The sequence below is a fragment of the Ochotona curzoniae genome, unplaced genomic scaffold (genome assembly GCF_017591425.1).
Source record: "Ochotona curzoniae isolate NIBS_2020 unplaced genomic scaffold, NIBS_Ocur_1.0 contig_4502, whole genome shotgun sequence".
NCBI lineage: Eukaryota > Metazoa > Chordata > Mammalia > Lagomorpha > Ochotonidae > Ochotona > Ochotona curzoniae.
The window spans coordinates 1,154,463-1,169,717 of record NW_024466308.1 but is presented as its reverse complement, the minus strand read 5'-3'; the positions used below and the strand labels follow the sequence as shown (position 1 = coordinate 1,169,717).

The window sequence follows — 15,255 nt, the reverse complement described above, 5'->3', positions numbered from 1 at the left end:
GGGCTTGATGGAGGAGGTGTGGGCAGGGGCCGAGCCTGCAGCTGGCAGAGACTGGCTAGGCAGGCTGAACTGCAGTTCCTCCCGCAGGAGGGAGCATGAACTGCTTGCCAACGGCGACCAGCCTGTGGTGGCTGGAGCAGAATGTCAGAGGCCGGCGGCCAGAGGCGGGTGAACGGCTGCCAGTCAGGCTTTTGTCTCTTTTTTTTTTTTCTGAATTATTTGATTTTTATTGGAAAGGCAGATTCACAGAGAGGAGAGACAGAGAGGAAGATCCTCCATCTGCTGGTTCACCCTCCAAGCGCAGGCTCTTTTCCTTGTCATGGTTTTACCAACAGTGCCACAACTGTGTCAACACCAGGCGCGATGCGATGTTAGCCGGCCACCCAACATCAGGTGGGACCCAGAGGCTGCACGCTGTGTGGGAGCGTTGCGTGGGTTCCAGCAGATACGACCCTGTATTTAGGATTCGGATCTGACATGCTGAGCTAAAAAATGACTTCTGAGATGTGAACTTGAAGGCAGGTGGCTCCGCCTCCCTCAGCCCCCCAACAGCACAGGAACCCCAGGAGAGGGAGGGTCTCTTGGTTGCCAGCCTTGAACCCACATCCCAAGGACTGAAGTCTCATTCATGGGTTGGCTTTGAGGGGATGCCACACCAACTTCTAGACCAATCAGGATTGCCCACGGCAATATATCACAGTATTTATTGGCTGGACCGGAAGGAGGTGGAGGCAGCCCTTCACCAGAAAAGGGGAATCTGCATGCTGGAGTTCCAAGCAGGGAGCAGGTGTTGGGGGAAAGATCTAGCTTGGGATGCTGAATCACACAGCCCGGGCTCAGCTCCCTGCACCCAATCGGGCCTCTTAAAATTTCCTTTTTTTTTTTTTTCCTCTCATTTTCTTTTTGTTTGCATCCTGGAAGCTTCCCAAGTTGGCATTGATACAGAGCAGATCTGGGGGCCTGGGGGGGGGGGTGGCTCAGGGGGAGCAGTGAGGAGGGGAGGGAGAAAGAGAAGGGTCCGGAAGCCAGGACGCAGGGAGTGAGAGAGGGGGGCTCCAAGCGACTTTCAGCGGAGTCAGAACGCAGCCAGCACCAACCCCCCAAGAACACTGAGCAGGCGCTGCTCACTGGCTGCCTGGTTCTCATTCACCACAGGAGATTTATTGAGTGCCTGCTGTATGCCAGGGAAGACCTCCAACAGCCCCAGAGCACGCGGGGCTCCCAAGGGTTTTGTCATTTGGTCACACGTTGAGCAGCAAAGAGTCAGAGGTGCGATTCGAACCGTAGCCCACCTGGGGTTCCCAAACTCAAGAGATGGTCATGACGAATACAGAGCCAGAGGCCAGAGGCGTACTCCGGCAGAGCTGGGGTCTCCGACGTGGGCGACACGGCCGTTTCTCTCCCTTGGACGGGTCCTTAAGCCTAGGACGGAGCGAGGGTCGGGCTGGCTCCCAACGGCGTGGCACAGACCGTGCCTGGGAACCGTGCCTGGTGGGCTGCAAATGCAAAGGCATTCCATCTTCCAGGGTCCAGGAAGGAGAGAGCTTGGAGAGTGTGGGGGAGGGGGTTTCAGACTGTCAGGGTCTGCCCAGCTGGAAAACGCACCCCCGGGGGGTTGCAAGGGTGTGTCATGCAGAGCTAGTCAGATGAGATCGCTCGCGTGCAAATTGAGTGTGTCTGGGAGCGCCCGAGTCCCACGCTGCCTGGACGAGCCCCCCAGTCCCCTGACGGGATGCAGCAGGCAGCTGCCCCCCACATCCTCCCCGTGGGTGGGAGACTCCCAGCCCCATAGGGAAAAGCCGTTAAGAAATGCGAAGCTTGTTGTCATGGAAACAACACAGACGTCTCTATGGCAACGGCTTGATGGGGTGGGGAACCCTGTTGATCAGGGGGTACAGGTGTTCTGGTCGCCGTGGCAACGGTTGTGGGGTCCCAGGCGCTGGTTTGGCAAGGAGCTGGGGTGAGCCTGGGAAAAGAGGTGGCCGGTTTCCATGGTGAGAGCTGGAGAATCCAAGGGGGCGTTCCCCCTCGGGGATGGTCGGGGGAAGAAGCATGGTCCCCGTGGTGGGCGGTCAGCGGGGCCCAGGCAGAGCGGGACTTGCAGGGGCCTGGGGTGCGGGCCTGTGAGATGGGCAACCTGGGGTTTTCAGGCTGCCAGCGGGAGGAGGTGGGCCCCCTCCTCTCCCAGGAGCGATGGCTCCTGAACCCCGCAAGTCTCTGGGCCTGGGCTGTGTAGTCTCTTTGGTGACAAATTACTCTTCTTCAAAGGATGGGGCATTGCCCCTGCCAGGCGGGCCAGCGGGGGCAGGGGGAGACATGCCCGCCCGCCTTTGTGGCATGGATGAGGGAACTCTCCCACGAGACTGGGGTGTGGGGTGGAGCTGGGGGGTGGTCCATCAGAGAGCGAGGGGAGGGCTGGCTAGGATTCGGGGGGGGGGGCAGAGACGTCCTGTGGTCTCAACAGGGCGCACATTGGGGTGACTGCTGTCTTTCCAGGTGATGGTGAGGGGGAATTTGGTGTCCAAGGGGGGGACCCCAGTCTCAGGGAGGGGGGTGCCAGGATGGTTTCCAGATAATCCTGGGGGTCCCGCCCCCAGGTGGCCGCAGGGGTGGGGGACGGTTCCTCGGAGCTGCAAGGTGTGGGATCAGCCGGGCGCTCCAGAGGGGTCTGGTCCTGGAGCAAGTTGAGGAGCGAGGTCCGGAAGAAAGTAGGGTGTCTCCAGAATCCGGGGAACTTCAGTCTCAAGGTGTCCCCGGGGTGGGGGGCACTGTGAGTGTCCACGCTTGTTCAACCTGCCGTCCAGGGGACCACAGATGGGGCGTGACACTCCAAGCCCAGGACGCCCCCTCCCCACTGTGGTCCAGCTGGAGGTGGAGGGGCAGGAGGCAGGGCAGGGGGCTAGACCCGCAGTGGGGTCCACGCAGCGGGATCGCGCGCTCCCCCAGCCCAGCCCCCGCCGCCAGCCCAGCCCCAGCCCCAGCCGCCGGGTGCAGGGTCGGGCGCCCCGGGCGCACGGTAGCAGTAGACGCCGAAGAGGCGTCGCTGGGCGTCGGGGAAGCCGAGGCTGCGCACACCGGGCTTCGGGCCCCCGCAGCGCGCGCGCGGGTTCACGATGGGGTAGCGGGCGCTGCCGTCGGCCAGCCAGCCGGCCGTGCAGCGGTCCAGCAGCTGCAGCTTCCACGCGGCGAACAGCTGCCCGACCTTGGCCACGGCTGCACCGCGCGCCGCGCACGCACGCGCCGCCCCCGCGAAGGGCACGGGCCGCAGCGGCTTCAGAAAGAACACGCGCCCTGCAAGGGGAGAGGCGGGCTGTTAGGGGGGCCCTTCCCGGGGCGCCGAGTCTCGGGGTGCAGGGACACCCCAAGTCCAGGGCTGCTCCAGCACCCTTCCGCTGAAGACGGGGTGTACGCACCGGTGGACCAACACCCAAGCGCCTGGGGGGGGGGGGGCTTCGCTCCTGGGCGGTTCTAGAACCTGGGGGTGGGGCTTCTGCACCTCCACCCCGAGTGAGCCAGGAGCCGGGTGGGGCCTCTGCACCTCCACCCCGAGTGAGCCAGGAGCCGGGTGGGGCCTACGCACCCGGCAGGTTGGACGTGAAGCAGAAGGCGTCGTAGCGTTCCCCGGCGTTGTGGCGGTAGCCGTAGTTGCGCACCCCGCCGCCCTGGACGCCACCACCGTTGGCCGAGCTGCCCCCGCAGGCCTCCCGGGGCTGGCTCACCGGGTACTGCACCGAGCCGTCGCGCAGCCAGCCCGCGTTGCACCAGTCCAGCCCATCGCGCCAGGCCGCGTGCAGCTGCTCCGCGGACGCCAGGATGCCGTCCTGCTCTGCGCAGGCCCGCTGCGCCTCCAGGAAGGTCAGCTTGTAGCGGCCTCCGCGGGGGTGGTAGGGGAAGACCACGCCTGGTGGGCAACGCACCGGGGAGGGAGATTGGATCAGGCCCGGAGCCCCAGCGCACCCCCCTAAGCTCTGAAACTCTGGTCCCCAGCGACCCTCCCCAGCCCCCACAACCGGGTCTCCAGCGCACCCTCCCAGCCCTGACACCCGGGCCGTCAGACCACCTCTCCAAGCCCCCACACCCAGTGCACCCCTCCTGGCCCTGCCAGCCCATCCTTCACTGGAAACTCCCCCATGACCACACTCCTTATGGCTATCTTTGCCCTAAGCTTTGGACTGGGGACAGTGCACTGTGGCATAGTGGGGAAAGCCACCGCTTGCAATGCCAGCATTCCCTCAGAGGGGCACCAGTCCCAGTTGCTGCACCACGTCCTGGCCAGCTCCCCTGGGCATGTGGCCTGGGAAAGCGGCGGATAATAAGCCAGTCCTTGGGACCCTGCACCCACGTGGGAGACCCCTGAGGAAGCTCCTGGCTGCAGATCAGCCACCGTGGCCCCCTGAGGAGGAGACCAGTGGCTGGAAGACCAAAAGCCACGTTTGGGTGTTTGTGTGGAGGGGGCAGGGCTTGGGATGTGTAGGGGGGTGGCGCTCAGCTGGAGCAGGAGGCACAGGGACCCCGGCTTGGTCCCCCAGGAGCAGGTGCAGGAGGCAGGACAGCATTCTGTCCGCTGCTCCTAACTGCTTCCAGGATATCTGTGGGAATTCCAGGATATCTGTGGGAATTCCAGGAGACCCTCGGGAGAGCAGTTCATCCCAATGTCTCGCCTGCTCCTCCCCATAAATTATTAGTTATCACTACCAAGTTGAGCCGAAGCGCCCAGTTCCCCGACCGGTCAATGAGAGCATCCTCCCTCGCAGCCACACCGATTGGCTCGCAGACAGGCCATGTGACCCCAGCTGGCCCAATGAGAGGCGAGCCAGGGACTCTAGCTGCCGCTCTTGCGTCATCGGTTGCTAAGCGGGGAGGCAAGGACCGGGGAGAAGTTTGGCATTTAGGAATCTTGGACAGAAACTGGGGAATCTGGCTGAGGCAACAGGGACGGGGGGACAGCTGAGGAACCTGGTGTGACTGCCCGGCTCTCCCTGAGGCTCCAGAACCGTCTGTTCTTTTGGCGATGAGGAACGGCTGTCTCACGTCTTGCAGGATTTTTTTCCCCCCCTCTCCAATCATCACCAGTTTTAAGGAACTTTGCGCTATCGGGCCAAGCCTCTCTAGAGCTCGCATTCTGTCCCCGGGAGCTCCCCCTACGCACCCACGCACCCACCTCCACCCTGCTACCCAGGAAGAGCTCCTGGTCACCTTCCAAGTCCAGCTTGACCATGCCGGCGTCATCCTCCAGCTCGTTGGTCACCTCGCACTCATAGCGCCCGTAATCCTGCAGGGTGACATTACGGAGGACGAGCGAGGCGTCTCCGGGCCCGTCGTCCTGCAATTCTGCTCGGCCCCGGTAGGTACCGAAGGCCCGGTGCTGGGGGCCCAGGGCCACAAAGACATCGGCGAAGGCCAGCGGGTCCACCACCTTGGTCCACTTGAGGCGGACGCCGTCGTGGCCGTGGCCGGCTGCCTCGTAGTGGTAGCGGCATGGCAAGACGATGGTGCCACCGCGATGGCTGACCACCTGCCCGGGCGCCGTCTGCACCACCACGGAGCCGGACTCACCCTCTGTGGGTTCAGAGGGAGGGATGGCTGGGGGTCAGGGTTAGGGTTAGGGGTCAGGGGGTCCAGGGGCTGGGGACCCCGGCTGTGGGGGACCACCATCCTGGGGGCGCGCGGGAGGGGCTGTGTCTATTGTCAGGGTTCCTTCTTGGGCAGGGGTGGGGGGCAAACTCACCAAGCACGTGCACCACCTTCTTGCGACCACGCTGTGCGTTCACCGAGGCCGCCAGCAGCAATGCAGCACCCCACGTTGCAGCCCAGAACAGGCAGGGACCTAGGGCTCCCCGAGCACACACCTGGAGGGGGAGAGACACAGGATGTCCAGTCCCGGCTGCTGGCCCTCTGTACCTGCGCCTGGGACCCCAACGCCAGCCAAGGGGCCGAGGAGGAGGCTGGGCACATACATGGCCCTGAGCTGGTCCTGCCTGGGTATCCCACCCTCCCACACACACACCCCACTGTTCCGCTCCTCCTGTCCCATCTCTCTGCCCGCCCCCTCCTCTTTCCCGGCCGCGGTGGCTCCGGTGGCTCCGGTGAAGGGGGTGGGGTGGGAAGTAGAGCAAGGTTAGCCCTGCGCCATGAGACTGCAGTGAGCGGCTGAGGGGAGGAGCGGGGAGTGTGCTGGGGACACCGCGAGGACAGAGGGAGATGGAGAGAGAGGCAGAGAGATGGAGGCAAGGATAGAGAAGACAGAGTGGGGGGGATAAGAGCAGAAGACGGGGCAGGGGGTGGCTCCCCACCCCCACCTCAGTCCCCCCCAAAAGAGGCAGAGAATGACAGAGGAGACAGAGGGACAAAACCCCGGAGGCACCTGCCGCCAACTTGCCCTCACCATCCTGCCGGCGCAGCCCCCAGCCTGCCGCACCAGCAGCACTGCCCGGTGCCTCCTGGCTCCTCGGCGCACCCAGCCAGCACTGGGCAGGTCCCTGCGGGAGGCAATCCTGGCGTCTGCCTGCAAGGGGAGGAGGGAGCCGGACGGGTGTGTGTGTGTGCTGGGGGTGCGGGGAGCAGTTAAAGGGGACGCAGTGCTTAGCGGCGGGCAGGTGGGCGGGGAGGGAGAAGGCGTGTTCTCTGGGGCGCAGGGCCAGGCTCCCGTCCCGGCTAGCTGCCATCTGTGGGTCTCGGTTTTACCATCTTTGGAACGGAGGAAGAGGCCTGGGGGAGTCCGGATTTTACCCCCCGCCCCGGCCCTCCTGGGGCTGCCCTGCGTGAATCCTGCACCCAACTTCAATAACAATAATAAACCGAAGTGGTGAGTGTACCTCCCAGTCTGGGTTCTCCCCGCCCCTGCCTCAGTCTACCCAAATGAACTCAGCAGAAAGGCCACTCCGAACTGTAACGGGCTGACAAGGTGGGACATTCCTGGCCGGGCTGTGTGATCGCCCCGAAAACCTTCACCGCCCGTAGCCTCCTTCTTCATCTGGAATATGACTGTTACTTAAAGGTTACATATTTTCTGTTGGAAAGTCAGATCCACAGAGAGGAGACAGAGAGGAAGATCTTCTGTCTGATGATTCACTCCCCCAGCGGCCACAACAGCTGGAGCTGAGCTGATCCGAAGCCAGGAGCCAGGAGCCTCCCCCGGGTCTCCCACGCGGGTGCAGGGTCCCAAGGCTCTGGGCCGTCCTCCACTGCTTTCCCAGGCCACAGGCAGGGAGCTGGGTGGGAAGTGGAGCTGCCAGGATTAGAACCGGCGCCCCTTATGGGATTCCAGTGTGATCAGGGCAAGGGCTTTAGCTGCTAGGCCATGGCGCCGGGCCCAAATTTTCTGGTTTATTCAGGTCTGGGCCCTGCCGAAGCCAGGAGCCCCCGCTGTGTGTCAGGGCCCCAAGAATGTGTCATTCCCTGCTGCCTGTGGGCGTGTGTGCGGGCAGGAAGCTGGAATGCGAAGCAGAGGTGGGACTTGAACCAGGCACTCAGGGGAGGAGGAGACAGCAGGGGTGTCCCACGTGGTGGGTCAACAGCCAGGCTACGCACTGGACACACCCAGCAGGAGTAGGGCTGACTTTTGTCGTCCCAGCCACCGTGGGGAGCCAAGAAGAGGGTCCCTTGCCGCTTCCCCGGAGCCCCGAAACACGCAGGCACCAACGCTGTGGACGTCCAAAGGGCGTTTACTGAGAGGAAGCCACGGGGGGCCGACCGGCCATGCTGCGGGTGGGGGGCCGACCGGCGATGCCGCGGGTGGGGGGCCGACCGGCGATGCCGCGGGTGGGGGGATGACCGGCCATGCTGCGGGTGGGGGGCCGATGCCGCGGGTGGGGGGATGACCGGCCATGCTGCGGGTGGGGGCGATGCCGCGGGTGGGGGCGATGCCGCGGGTGGGGGGCCGACCGGCGATGCCGCGGGTGGGGGCGATGCCGCGGGTGGGGGGCCGACCGGCGATGCCGCGGGTGGGGGGCCGACCGGCGATGCCGCGGGTGGGGGGATGACCGGCCATGCTGCGGGGGGCGGCCAGCGGGAGGGCGCGTGACGGCAGCCCGGGGTCGGGGTGGCTGCGGCCTGCCCGCGCCCTGCCCCCTTAGCCTGGAGGAGCCCCCTGGGTTCACCCCAGCACCCTCCCCACTTAGAGCTTCTTCTTGTGGGGGTCCGGGGCCCCCCCGGGGGGCGGCGGGGGCAGGAAGAAGGAGGGCCGCCGCAGGCAGCGGTAGGCCAGCAGGTGGGGCCCCAGCGCGTAGAGCAGGTTGCAGGTGAAGAAGCAGGCCCAGGCGTCCTCGGGCACGCGGTAGGTGAAGGCCGTGCGGAGGTGCGTGGACGCGCCCATGTGGGAGAACTGTGCCTGGAGGCCCGGAGTGCGAGGCCCGGGGAGGAAGGTGAGGCTCCAGGCGTGGCGGACATGCAGCTCCCCACTCCCTGTCCTCCTCTGCCCGCGGGTCCTCATCTATCCCCCTGCTCTGTGAGCCTCGCCCGGCTGCCTACACAGAGCTCTGGAGCACTGGCACTGCGAGCAGTGGTTTAACCCACAACACCGCTACGCCCGTCTCAGAGTCAGGCATCTTAACTGGTGTGTCAACCACGAGGCCGTGAGGTGCCCACTTGGCGGATCCAGCCTTCGCCACATCCCATCAAGAACCCCAAACAGGCCCCCAACATGGACTAGGCCTGCCAGGGCTCAGACGCCGTTAGGGGACACCATCTTTGCACCGGGAGCTCCCCGGCTGGCCGGCCTGCCTGTCCACCCCCCACCCGCTCCCCTGTCTCACCTGGCCGATGGCGCCAGCAAACACGAGTGCCCAGTCGGGCAGCCAGGAGCACCCGGGGAAGACGAGGGCGTAGATGGCCAGGACGTAGAAGGGCAGGACGTAAAACAGATACGTCAGCATCTATGGCGGAGGGGACACGGCCGTCGAGGTGGGGGCCTTGGCCATGATGCCCGCCCCACGGCACCCCACACACATCCCCTAGCCTGGCCAATCAGAACCCTCCAGGGGAAACAGGTGGGATCCCCCAGCCCCACCAAGTCCCGTCCCCGCCTCCGACCTCCCCACCAAGTCTCGTCAGCAGCTGTCTGGGCGCTCCTGGAGGCAGCAGTACCTGAAGGCCACATCTCTCTTATTTGGACAGGACACTACCTTTCCTACGAGTCCCAGCTTGTTTCCGCCAGCGGCCTCCCGCCCACCTGTCCACTCACCTGCACCTTTGGGTAAGCCACAGGGTCCCGCAGGTACGGCTCGTACTGGTAGATGTATTCAAAGCAGGCATCCGTGGGGCATTCGAGGACCACCTAGGACCAGACAGGGCCAGGAGCACTGGCTCAGACGCCTCCTGCCGGGCGTCTCCTTCCACAGCCCCAGCCCCCGTGCTCTGGCCAGCGACCACCAGGCCCAGCTGTGGCGCTGAGGAGGAAGTCCCAGGCAGTGGGGTCATGGGACTCTGGGCGGTGGCTAAGGGGGAGCTTGGTGGTGGTGGGGGAGAATGAAGGAACCACTGCAGGATGGGTGAGCTGGGGGAGGGGGCAGGGAGACGGGGGGACTGGACGCACCAGACCCCGGAAGAAGGTGAAGATGGCAGCCAGGCTGAGGTACAGGACAAAGGCCAGGTCAGCCGGCCGCTGCAGGAGCCCCTTCCGCTGTTCTTGTTGCACCTGTGGGACGGGGGACACATGGAGGCAGTCCCCGGCGGGGCACCATGGAAACGCCTCCCACCTTTCCCCACGGCCAAGAACAACTCCAACGGGGTGGGGGGCGGGGAGAGCATTCGGCATCCCGGAGACGGTGGTGGCAGGAGTCGGGGGGCCGGAAATGGGGGACTCACTGCTTCGGGGGTGCAGCAGGTGGGCACCCGAGGCTGCTGGAAGACCTTCATGCCAGCCCAGCATGGGACGAGCATATAGGGTATGGCCAGCAGGAAGGCGGGCCTGAGCTCGGAGCTATACTTGCCTGCCGTGGGGGGAAGGAGGAGGGGAAGTGGGCCGTCAGAGCCCTGCCCAAGCTCCCACGCCCTCCACGGCCCCCAGCGCCCACGGGCTGATGGCCTGCCTGCCTCCCGTGGCCTGCTGGGCCAGAGTGGGGTGTGGGGGTGTCCACTTTCCATGAAGACATGTTCGGGTGCCCCAAGGGGTGCCTGCACTGATCCATCCTGGCTTGACCTCAATGGGGCTAGGTGGTTGGGGAGGGCACACAGGTTGGGGTGCGGCACAGTGGGCTCCCCCGAATTCTTACCAAGGATGTTTCCTGGGAGGAAAACCAAGATACTCATGACCAGAGAGCCCAGCCAGTACAGGCCCAGGTTCCGATATCCCTTCCTGGATGGCGGAGAGAGGGGGATTGGTGAGTGACACACCCCCCAAGGCCACCCCTGTCCCCACCAGCTCTGGGTCAGCTGTCCCCAACGTGGGAGAGGCACCAGGGAGCTGAATGGAAGCGAGAATGTTCACATGTGGAACAAAACCAAGACCCGGAGCTGGGCCTGGGGCTCAACTGGCTAATCCTCCACCTCCAAGAGCCAACATCCCACAGAGGCACAGGTTCCAGTCCCGGCTGCTCCACTTCCCACCCAGCTCCCTGCCTATGGCCTGGGGAAGCAGTGGAGGACGGCCCACAGCCTGGGGACCCTGCACCCGCGTGGGAGACCTGCAGGAAGCTCCTGGCTCCTGGTTTGGGAGCTTGGCTCCGGCTGTTGCTGCCGCTTGGGGTGTGACCCAGCGGACAGAACTCTCTGTCTCTCCTTTTCTTCTCCACCCACTGGTTAACTCTCAGTGCCAGCAGAGCCATCGCACCGGGGCCCAGAGTGGCTCTCTCTGAGGGCCCCCTGCTGGCCCTCCCTGCCCGCCTGCCCGTACCTTCTGCGGATGGCACCTGCCATGGCGAGGTACAGGAGGTAGTGGACGGTGCCATCCCAGTAGCAGATGAAGATGCCATGGGCGGTACGCAGGTACGGGTCACCCTGCAGGGGAAGGGCGACTCAGATGGCGGTGGCGGTCAGCAGGCAGGCCTGGCCCACGCCCCACGTACCTCCTTGGTGTAGAACTCCATGAAACCCACCACGTAGCCATCTTCCTGCAAAGCGATGATGAGGTCCACCATAGACGTGAAGGCAAAGACAGCAAAGACTGCAGGGAGAGTGGGCGGGTCCTGGGCTGTGCAGGCGGGGTCACAGAGGGGGTGGGCGGGTCCTGGGCTGTGCAGGCGGGGTCACAGAGGGAGTGGGCGGGGCCTTGGGTGTGCGGGTGGGGTCACAGAGGGGGTGGGCGGGTCCTGGGCTGTGCAGGCGGGGTCACAGAGGGAGTGGGCGGGTCCTGGGGTAGGTGGGACCATGGGGTGGGTGGGTGAGAATCTGGCACGTGTGGGGCCATGGATGGGACCACTGCGTGGGAGGGTGGGGATCGACAGTGTATGGGCATCTGGCATGGAGGAGGCCACGGGTGGGTGGGCAGGGTGACAGTGGGAGGGCCAGGCCATGGGTGGGTGGGCCATGGGATAGGTGGGGTGAGGTGAGCAGGGCCACAGGGTGGGTGGGAGGATGGGTAGGTGGGCGGCGACCTCGCGAGGGTGGGGCTCTGGCAAGGACACAGTTACAGCTGAGTATGGGTTTGAACATGCAGAGGGGCTCAGGCCAGTTCAAGGGAAGGATGGGATTCTGGGCTGTGTCCTTGTCCCACCCCACAGGGCCGCCCGCCCCACAGCCCGACCGCAGCCCGACCGCAGCCCGCACAGCTGCTGGAGGAGGCTCCGTGTTTGGCAGAAATGGGCTGTTCCAAGTCCCTTAGCAGGGCTACCATCCCTGCTCTGAGGGTCCCCCACGTCTGTGGGGCCCCATAGGAAGTGAGTGTGTGTGGGGGGGTCTCCTGTGACTTCATCTCTCCCAGTTGGATGGAGACCCCTCCGTGGGCCCTGGGGTCGGAAGGTGGGGTGGGGGGCACTAGCCCAGCCAGGCCTCTCCCAGCGCGTTCCGTCTGACTTACCAGCGTAGAGCGGGTCGTAGTTGATTTCCCCACGGGCCAAGCTGTAGACAGCCACAAACAGTAGGCCCAGGATCAGGGCGCTCATTAGCGCCACCCACAGGGGCCTGCAGAGGGGAGGGGCGGGGTGGGACCGCGTGCTGGGGGGCTCAGAGAGCCCGGGCAAGGAGGCTGATGCAACTGTCGGCCTCCTCTGTCTTGGCATCGCCACGCTGCTTTGTCCCTTCAGGAATCTACTTCCAGAAGTTTCCATCAGGCAAAAGCTTCCCCTTTACAGCCCACGGGTATTGGTCCTCCTCCAGGAAGCCCTCCTGCAGTCTTTGTCCCGCTCCCCCAAAGAATCAATGACCCAACTTTATCCTCTCTGATGCCAGCTCTTTCGGCATCGCTCACCAAGCCAGTGCGTCTGTCCCGCCAAGCCGTTGCCTGTGCTCAGGCCTGGTTCCCGGGCCGAGGGCGGTGCGGAGGTGGGGGCTGGGTGAGGCTCCCGTCCTCCACTCGGTCAGCGTCCCTATCTGAGGCTCCTGGCTTCTCCCCGCTAAAGTTCAAACGCTTCCACCCACTGCACCCCAACATCTGCCCTCACCTCCCACGGTGGCTTGGCAAAGATGGGTCGACCAGTTGCATGGCCATATGCCAGTCTGGTCTCTTTTTTTTTTTTTTAGATTTATTATTTTCTTTTTACTTTGAAAGTCAGATATATATAGAGGAGGAGAGACAGAGAGGAAGCTCTTCCATCTGATGATTCACTCCCCAAGTGGCCACATCGGCCAGAACTGTGCCAGTCCACAGCCAGGAGCCAGGAGCCTCTCCTGGGTCTCCCACACGGGTGCAGGGTCCCCAGGCTCTGGGCCGTCCTCCACTGCTTTCCCAGGCCACAGGCAGGGAGCTGGATGGGAAGCGGGACTGCTGGGATTAGAACCGGTGCCCATATGGGATCATAGCACGTGCAAGGAGAGGACTTTAGCTGCTAGGCTACCATGCTGGGCCCCAGGCTGGTCTCTTAGAAAAGATCTGCTAATGTGGGCCCAGGGTGATGGCTCAACGGGCCAATCCTCCCCTCAAGCACTGGGATCCCATGTGGGTGCCGGTTTGTGTACTGGCTGCTCCACATCCCACCCTGGGAGGGCCCACAGAGGGTGTCAGGAGTCTGAGCCGGCTAGGGTGGCACAGCAGGGTGCTGCCCAGCAGGTCCCACGCCCTCCCGGCCTCCCCTTGCCTTGTCACGCCCCCACTCTGGTCACACCTAAGCCAGTTAGAGTAACCAGTTCCCAGAGCAGGGCCAGCGCGCAGCTGGAACACTGAAGGTTCCAGACAACCACGAGGCTGAGCGAGGGTCCCGGGGAATCGGAGACGGGGCTCTGGGACCCCAGAAGCAGCCTCTCTCTGTGTCCCATAGCTTGGGACCAGCTTGCCCACACAGGTATGGAGAGCCCCATCTGAACATGCAGTGAGGACAAGCAGGGTGTGTGTGTGTGTGTGTCGGAGGGGCAGAGCCTGGAGACAGACACCCCCAAATGTGGACGAGAAAGTTGCAATCTAAAGGGGGTGGGGCGCGACGGAGCAGGCATATGTGGCAACGAGAGCTGGGTCATCAGGACCTTATCTGGGACAACTTTGACCTTTGACAACTCTGGAACCCTTGCCGGGTAGCACATCCCTGGGAGGCCCCCCCAGAAGCCTGCCTGCTCTCACCCTCACTGAACCCCGGGACTGGGGGGTCCATCCCCCACAGCCCCAGCCTCCGCTTGGCGCGCGAAGGGGACTTCCGGTGGGGGAGCCCGGCGACGGGAGCAGGGTGCGGCCCCAGCTCCCCAAGCCCCCCTCGCCAGCAGCCGGAGCCGAGGGGTGCAGGGCGCGCTGGGGGACAAGCCGCCCTCCACCCGCCAGCCCGCCCTGGCGCATCCTCCCTCCAGCGCCCCGGGCCTGCCCCTTCCCCGCCCAGCCCGGCCCCTGCCCGCACGCACTGCGAGAGCGCCGAGACCTGGTTGAGCACGTAGGACAGCGGGAGGGCGCCGAGCGACAGCGCCGCGATCCTGCCGGCCAGCGGCGGGATGTCCATGGCGGCGGCTCGGCCCTGGCTGGCGCGGCCTCGGCGGGGGACGCTCGGCTCCACGGCGGCGGCGGCGCGCGCGCGTGGATGGAGGGAGGTGGTTTGCCAGCAGTCCCGCCCCGCACAAAGGTCGCCCCCGATGCGCCCTGGGCGCGCTGCAGCCGCGACCGCCGTGCGCCTGCTCCGAGAGCCTGCGGAGCCCCTCCCCCTGGCGGCTGCCCTGTCCCCCTCGGCCCCCCACGCCCCATCCGCGCGCACCCCCACGGGTCCCCCACAGATCGCGCCTCTGCCCACACTCCACCTGGGGGTCGCTCCCGGCTCTCGTGCTGCGCGTCCTGGCAGAGGTGGGGGTACCGGTATGTGTGTGTGGGCGGCTGGTCGCAGCCTCAGCTGGAACGGGGACCCTTGGGCGAGCTCCTTCTCTTGGCTTCAAAATGCCCTTCTGCTTCGTGGCCATATATTTATAAAACAGGTGTGAAAACAGCAAACTGGGACTGGGAGGGGGGAGGCAGTGGCTCCGGCTCGGGGAGCGGGGTCTTGATGGAGCCGGCTGGGTGCGTGGGGGCCCTGCGACTTGGAGTCGGGGGGAGGAAAGCAGCTGCCAATGAAAGGGCAGTGGGCAGGAGCGACACGCCGTGGGGGGACGAGTTAGCAAGAGGCCCCATGTCACCCTCCTCAGGCCAGTGTTCTGCCACCTGAGGTCCCGGGGACCACCCAGTCCCGCCTGGCCTCTCTCCCCGGATGCCCCATTGCCTGGGGTGAAAGTCAGATCCCTGCCTGTGGCAGTGCCCACAACCTCCCTTCCCGCGTGTCCCGGGGCTCCCCTGTATCCTCACTTCCTAAAGTGGCCACCCCTGCCATGCCCTGGGCCTACGGGTGTGGGGGGGGTCCTTCCTGTACCTGTGGAGGGGAACCAGGTCTTGCACCCCTCGTTCCTGCAAGCAGGCCGGTGCAGGAGGCCTCCGGGTCCCCTGCCTGGGTGTGCAAGGTCCACACCCTTCTCCTGGGGGGCTGCAGCTGGCCTGGCCAGTGGGGTCCATTGTCCCCCAAATGTCTGGCTGCCCAGAACTATATGAGACTCGGGGTCCCAGTCCACTGCCCGCTGCCTGTGCACTGGAGCCCCAGCGCCAAGCCCAGCAGTGTCACCCCACTGCGCTGGCGGCTGGAGTGACCCCCTCATTGGGGCCCTGCCCTGGCCGACTCTCTCGCCCCAGCCTGCCTCTGGACTCTCCCCTGTCCCCCAGTGTCTGCT

General features: G+C 64.9%; 2 protein-coding genes across 2 annotated transcripts; both read right to left on the bottom strand.

Moving 5' to 3' along the window:
• Nucleotides 1–2,899: 2,899 nt before the first annotated feature.
• HAPLN4 (hyaluronan and proteoglycan link protein 4) lies at nt 2,900–7,990 on the bottom strand. Its single transcript, XM_040986232.1, has 6 exons — nt 7,748–7,990; nt 6,386–6,505; nt 5,729–5,849; nt 5,197–5,559; nt 3,581–3,901; nt 2,900–3,291 (listed from the first exon to the last, which is right to left on the bottom strand). The coding sequence occupies exons 1-6, from the start codon at nt 7,988–7,990 to the stop codon at nt 2,900–2,902; spliced, it is 1,560 nt and encodes a 519-aa protein (XP_040842166.1).
• A 126-nt stretch (nt 7,991–8,116) lies between these two features.
• TM6SF2 (transmembrane 6 superfamily member 2) lies at nt 8,117–14,012 on the bottom strand. The gene is made up of 10 exons (XM_040986231.1): nt 13,918–14,012; nt 11,954–12,057; nt 11,004–11,101; nt 10,832–10,935; nt 10,212–10,294; nt 9,805–9,929; nt 9,533–9,634; nt 9,182–9,274; nt 8,754–8,873; nt 8,117–8,329 (listed from the first exon to the last, which is right to left on the bottom strand). Exons 1-10 carry the CDS (start codon nt 14,010–14,012, stop codon nt 8,117–8,119), a joined length of 1,137 nt encoding a protein of 378 aa, XP_040842165.1.
• Nucleotides 14,013–15,255: the final 1,243 nt, after the last annotated feature.

What these genes read in the sequence shown, in the direction of transcription:
- HAPLN4 (XM_040986232.1), bottom strand. Translation starts at nt 7,990, where the DNA reads ATGGCCGGTCATCCCCCCACCCGCGGCATCGCCGGTCGGCCCCCCACC. An exon ending in CCCCACCCGCGGCATCGCCG is followed by an intron (nt 6,506 to 7,747) that starts GTCGGCCCCCCA and finishes CTCCCCTTGCAG; the next exon opens with GCAGACGCCAGGATTGCCTC. An exon ending in GGGGCTGCGCCGGCAGGATG is followed by an intron (nt 5,850 to 6,385) that starts GTGAGGGCAAGT and finishes CTCCCCCTCCAG; the next exon opens with GTGTGTGCTCGGGGAGCCCT.
- TM6SF2 (XM_040986231.1), bottom strand. Translation starts at nt 14,012, where the DNA reads ATGGACATCCCGCCGCTGGCCGGCAGGATCGCGGCGCTGTCGCTCGGC. An exon ending in CTACGACCCGCTCTACGCTG is followed by an intron (nt 11,102 to 11,953) that starts GTAAGTCAGACG and finishes CTCTCCCTGCAG; the next exon opens with TCTTTGCTGTCTTTGCCTTC. An exon ending in CCTCCCAGGAAACATCCTTG is followed by an intron (nt 9,930 to 10,211) that starts GTAAGAATTCGG and finishes CCCCCACGGCAG; the next exon opens with GCAAGTATAGCTCCGAGCTC.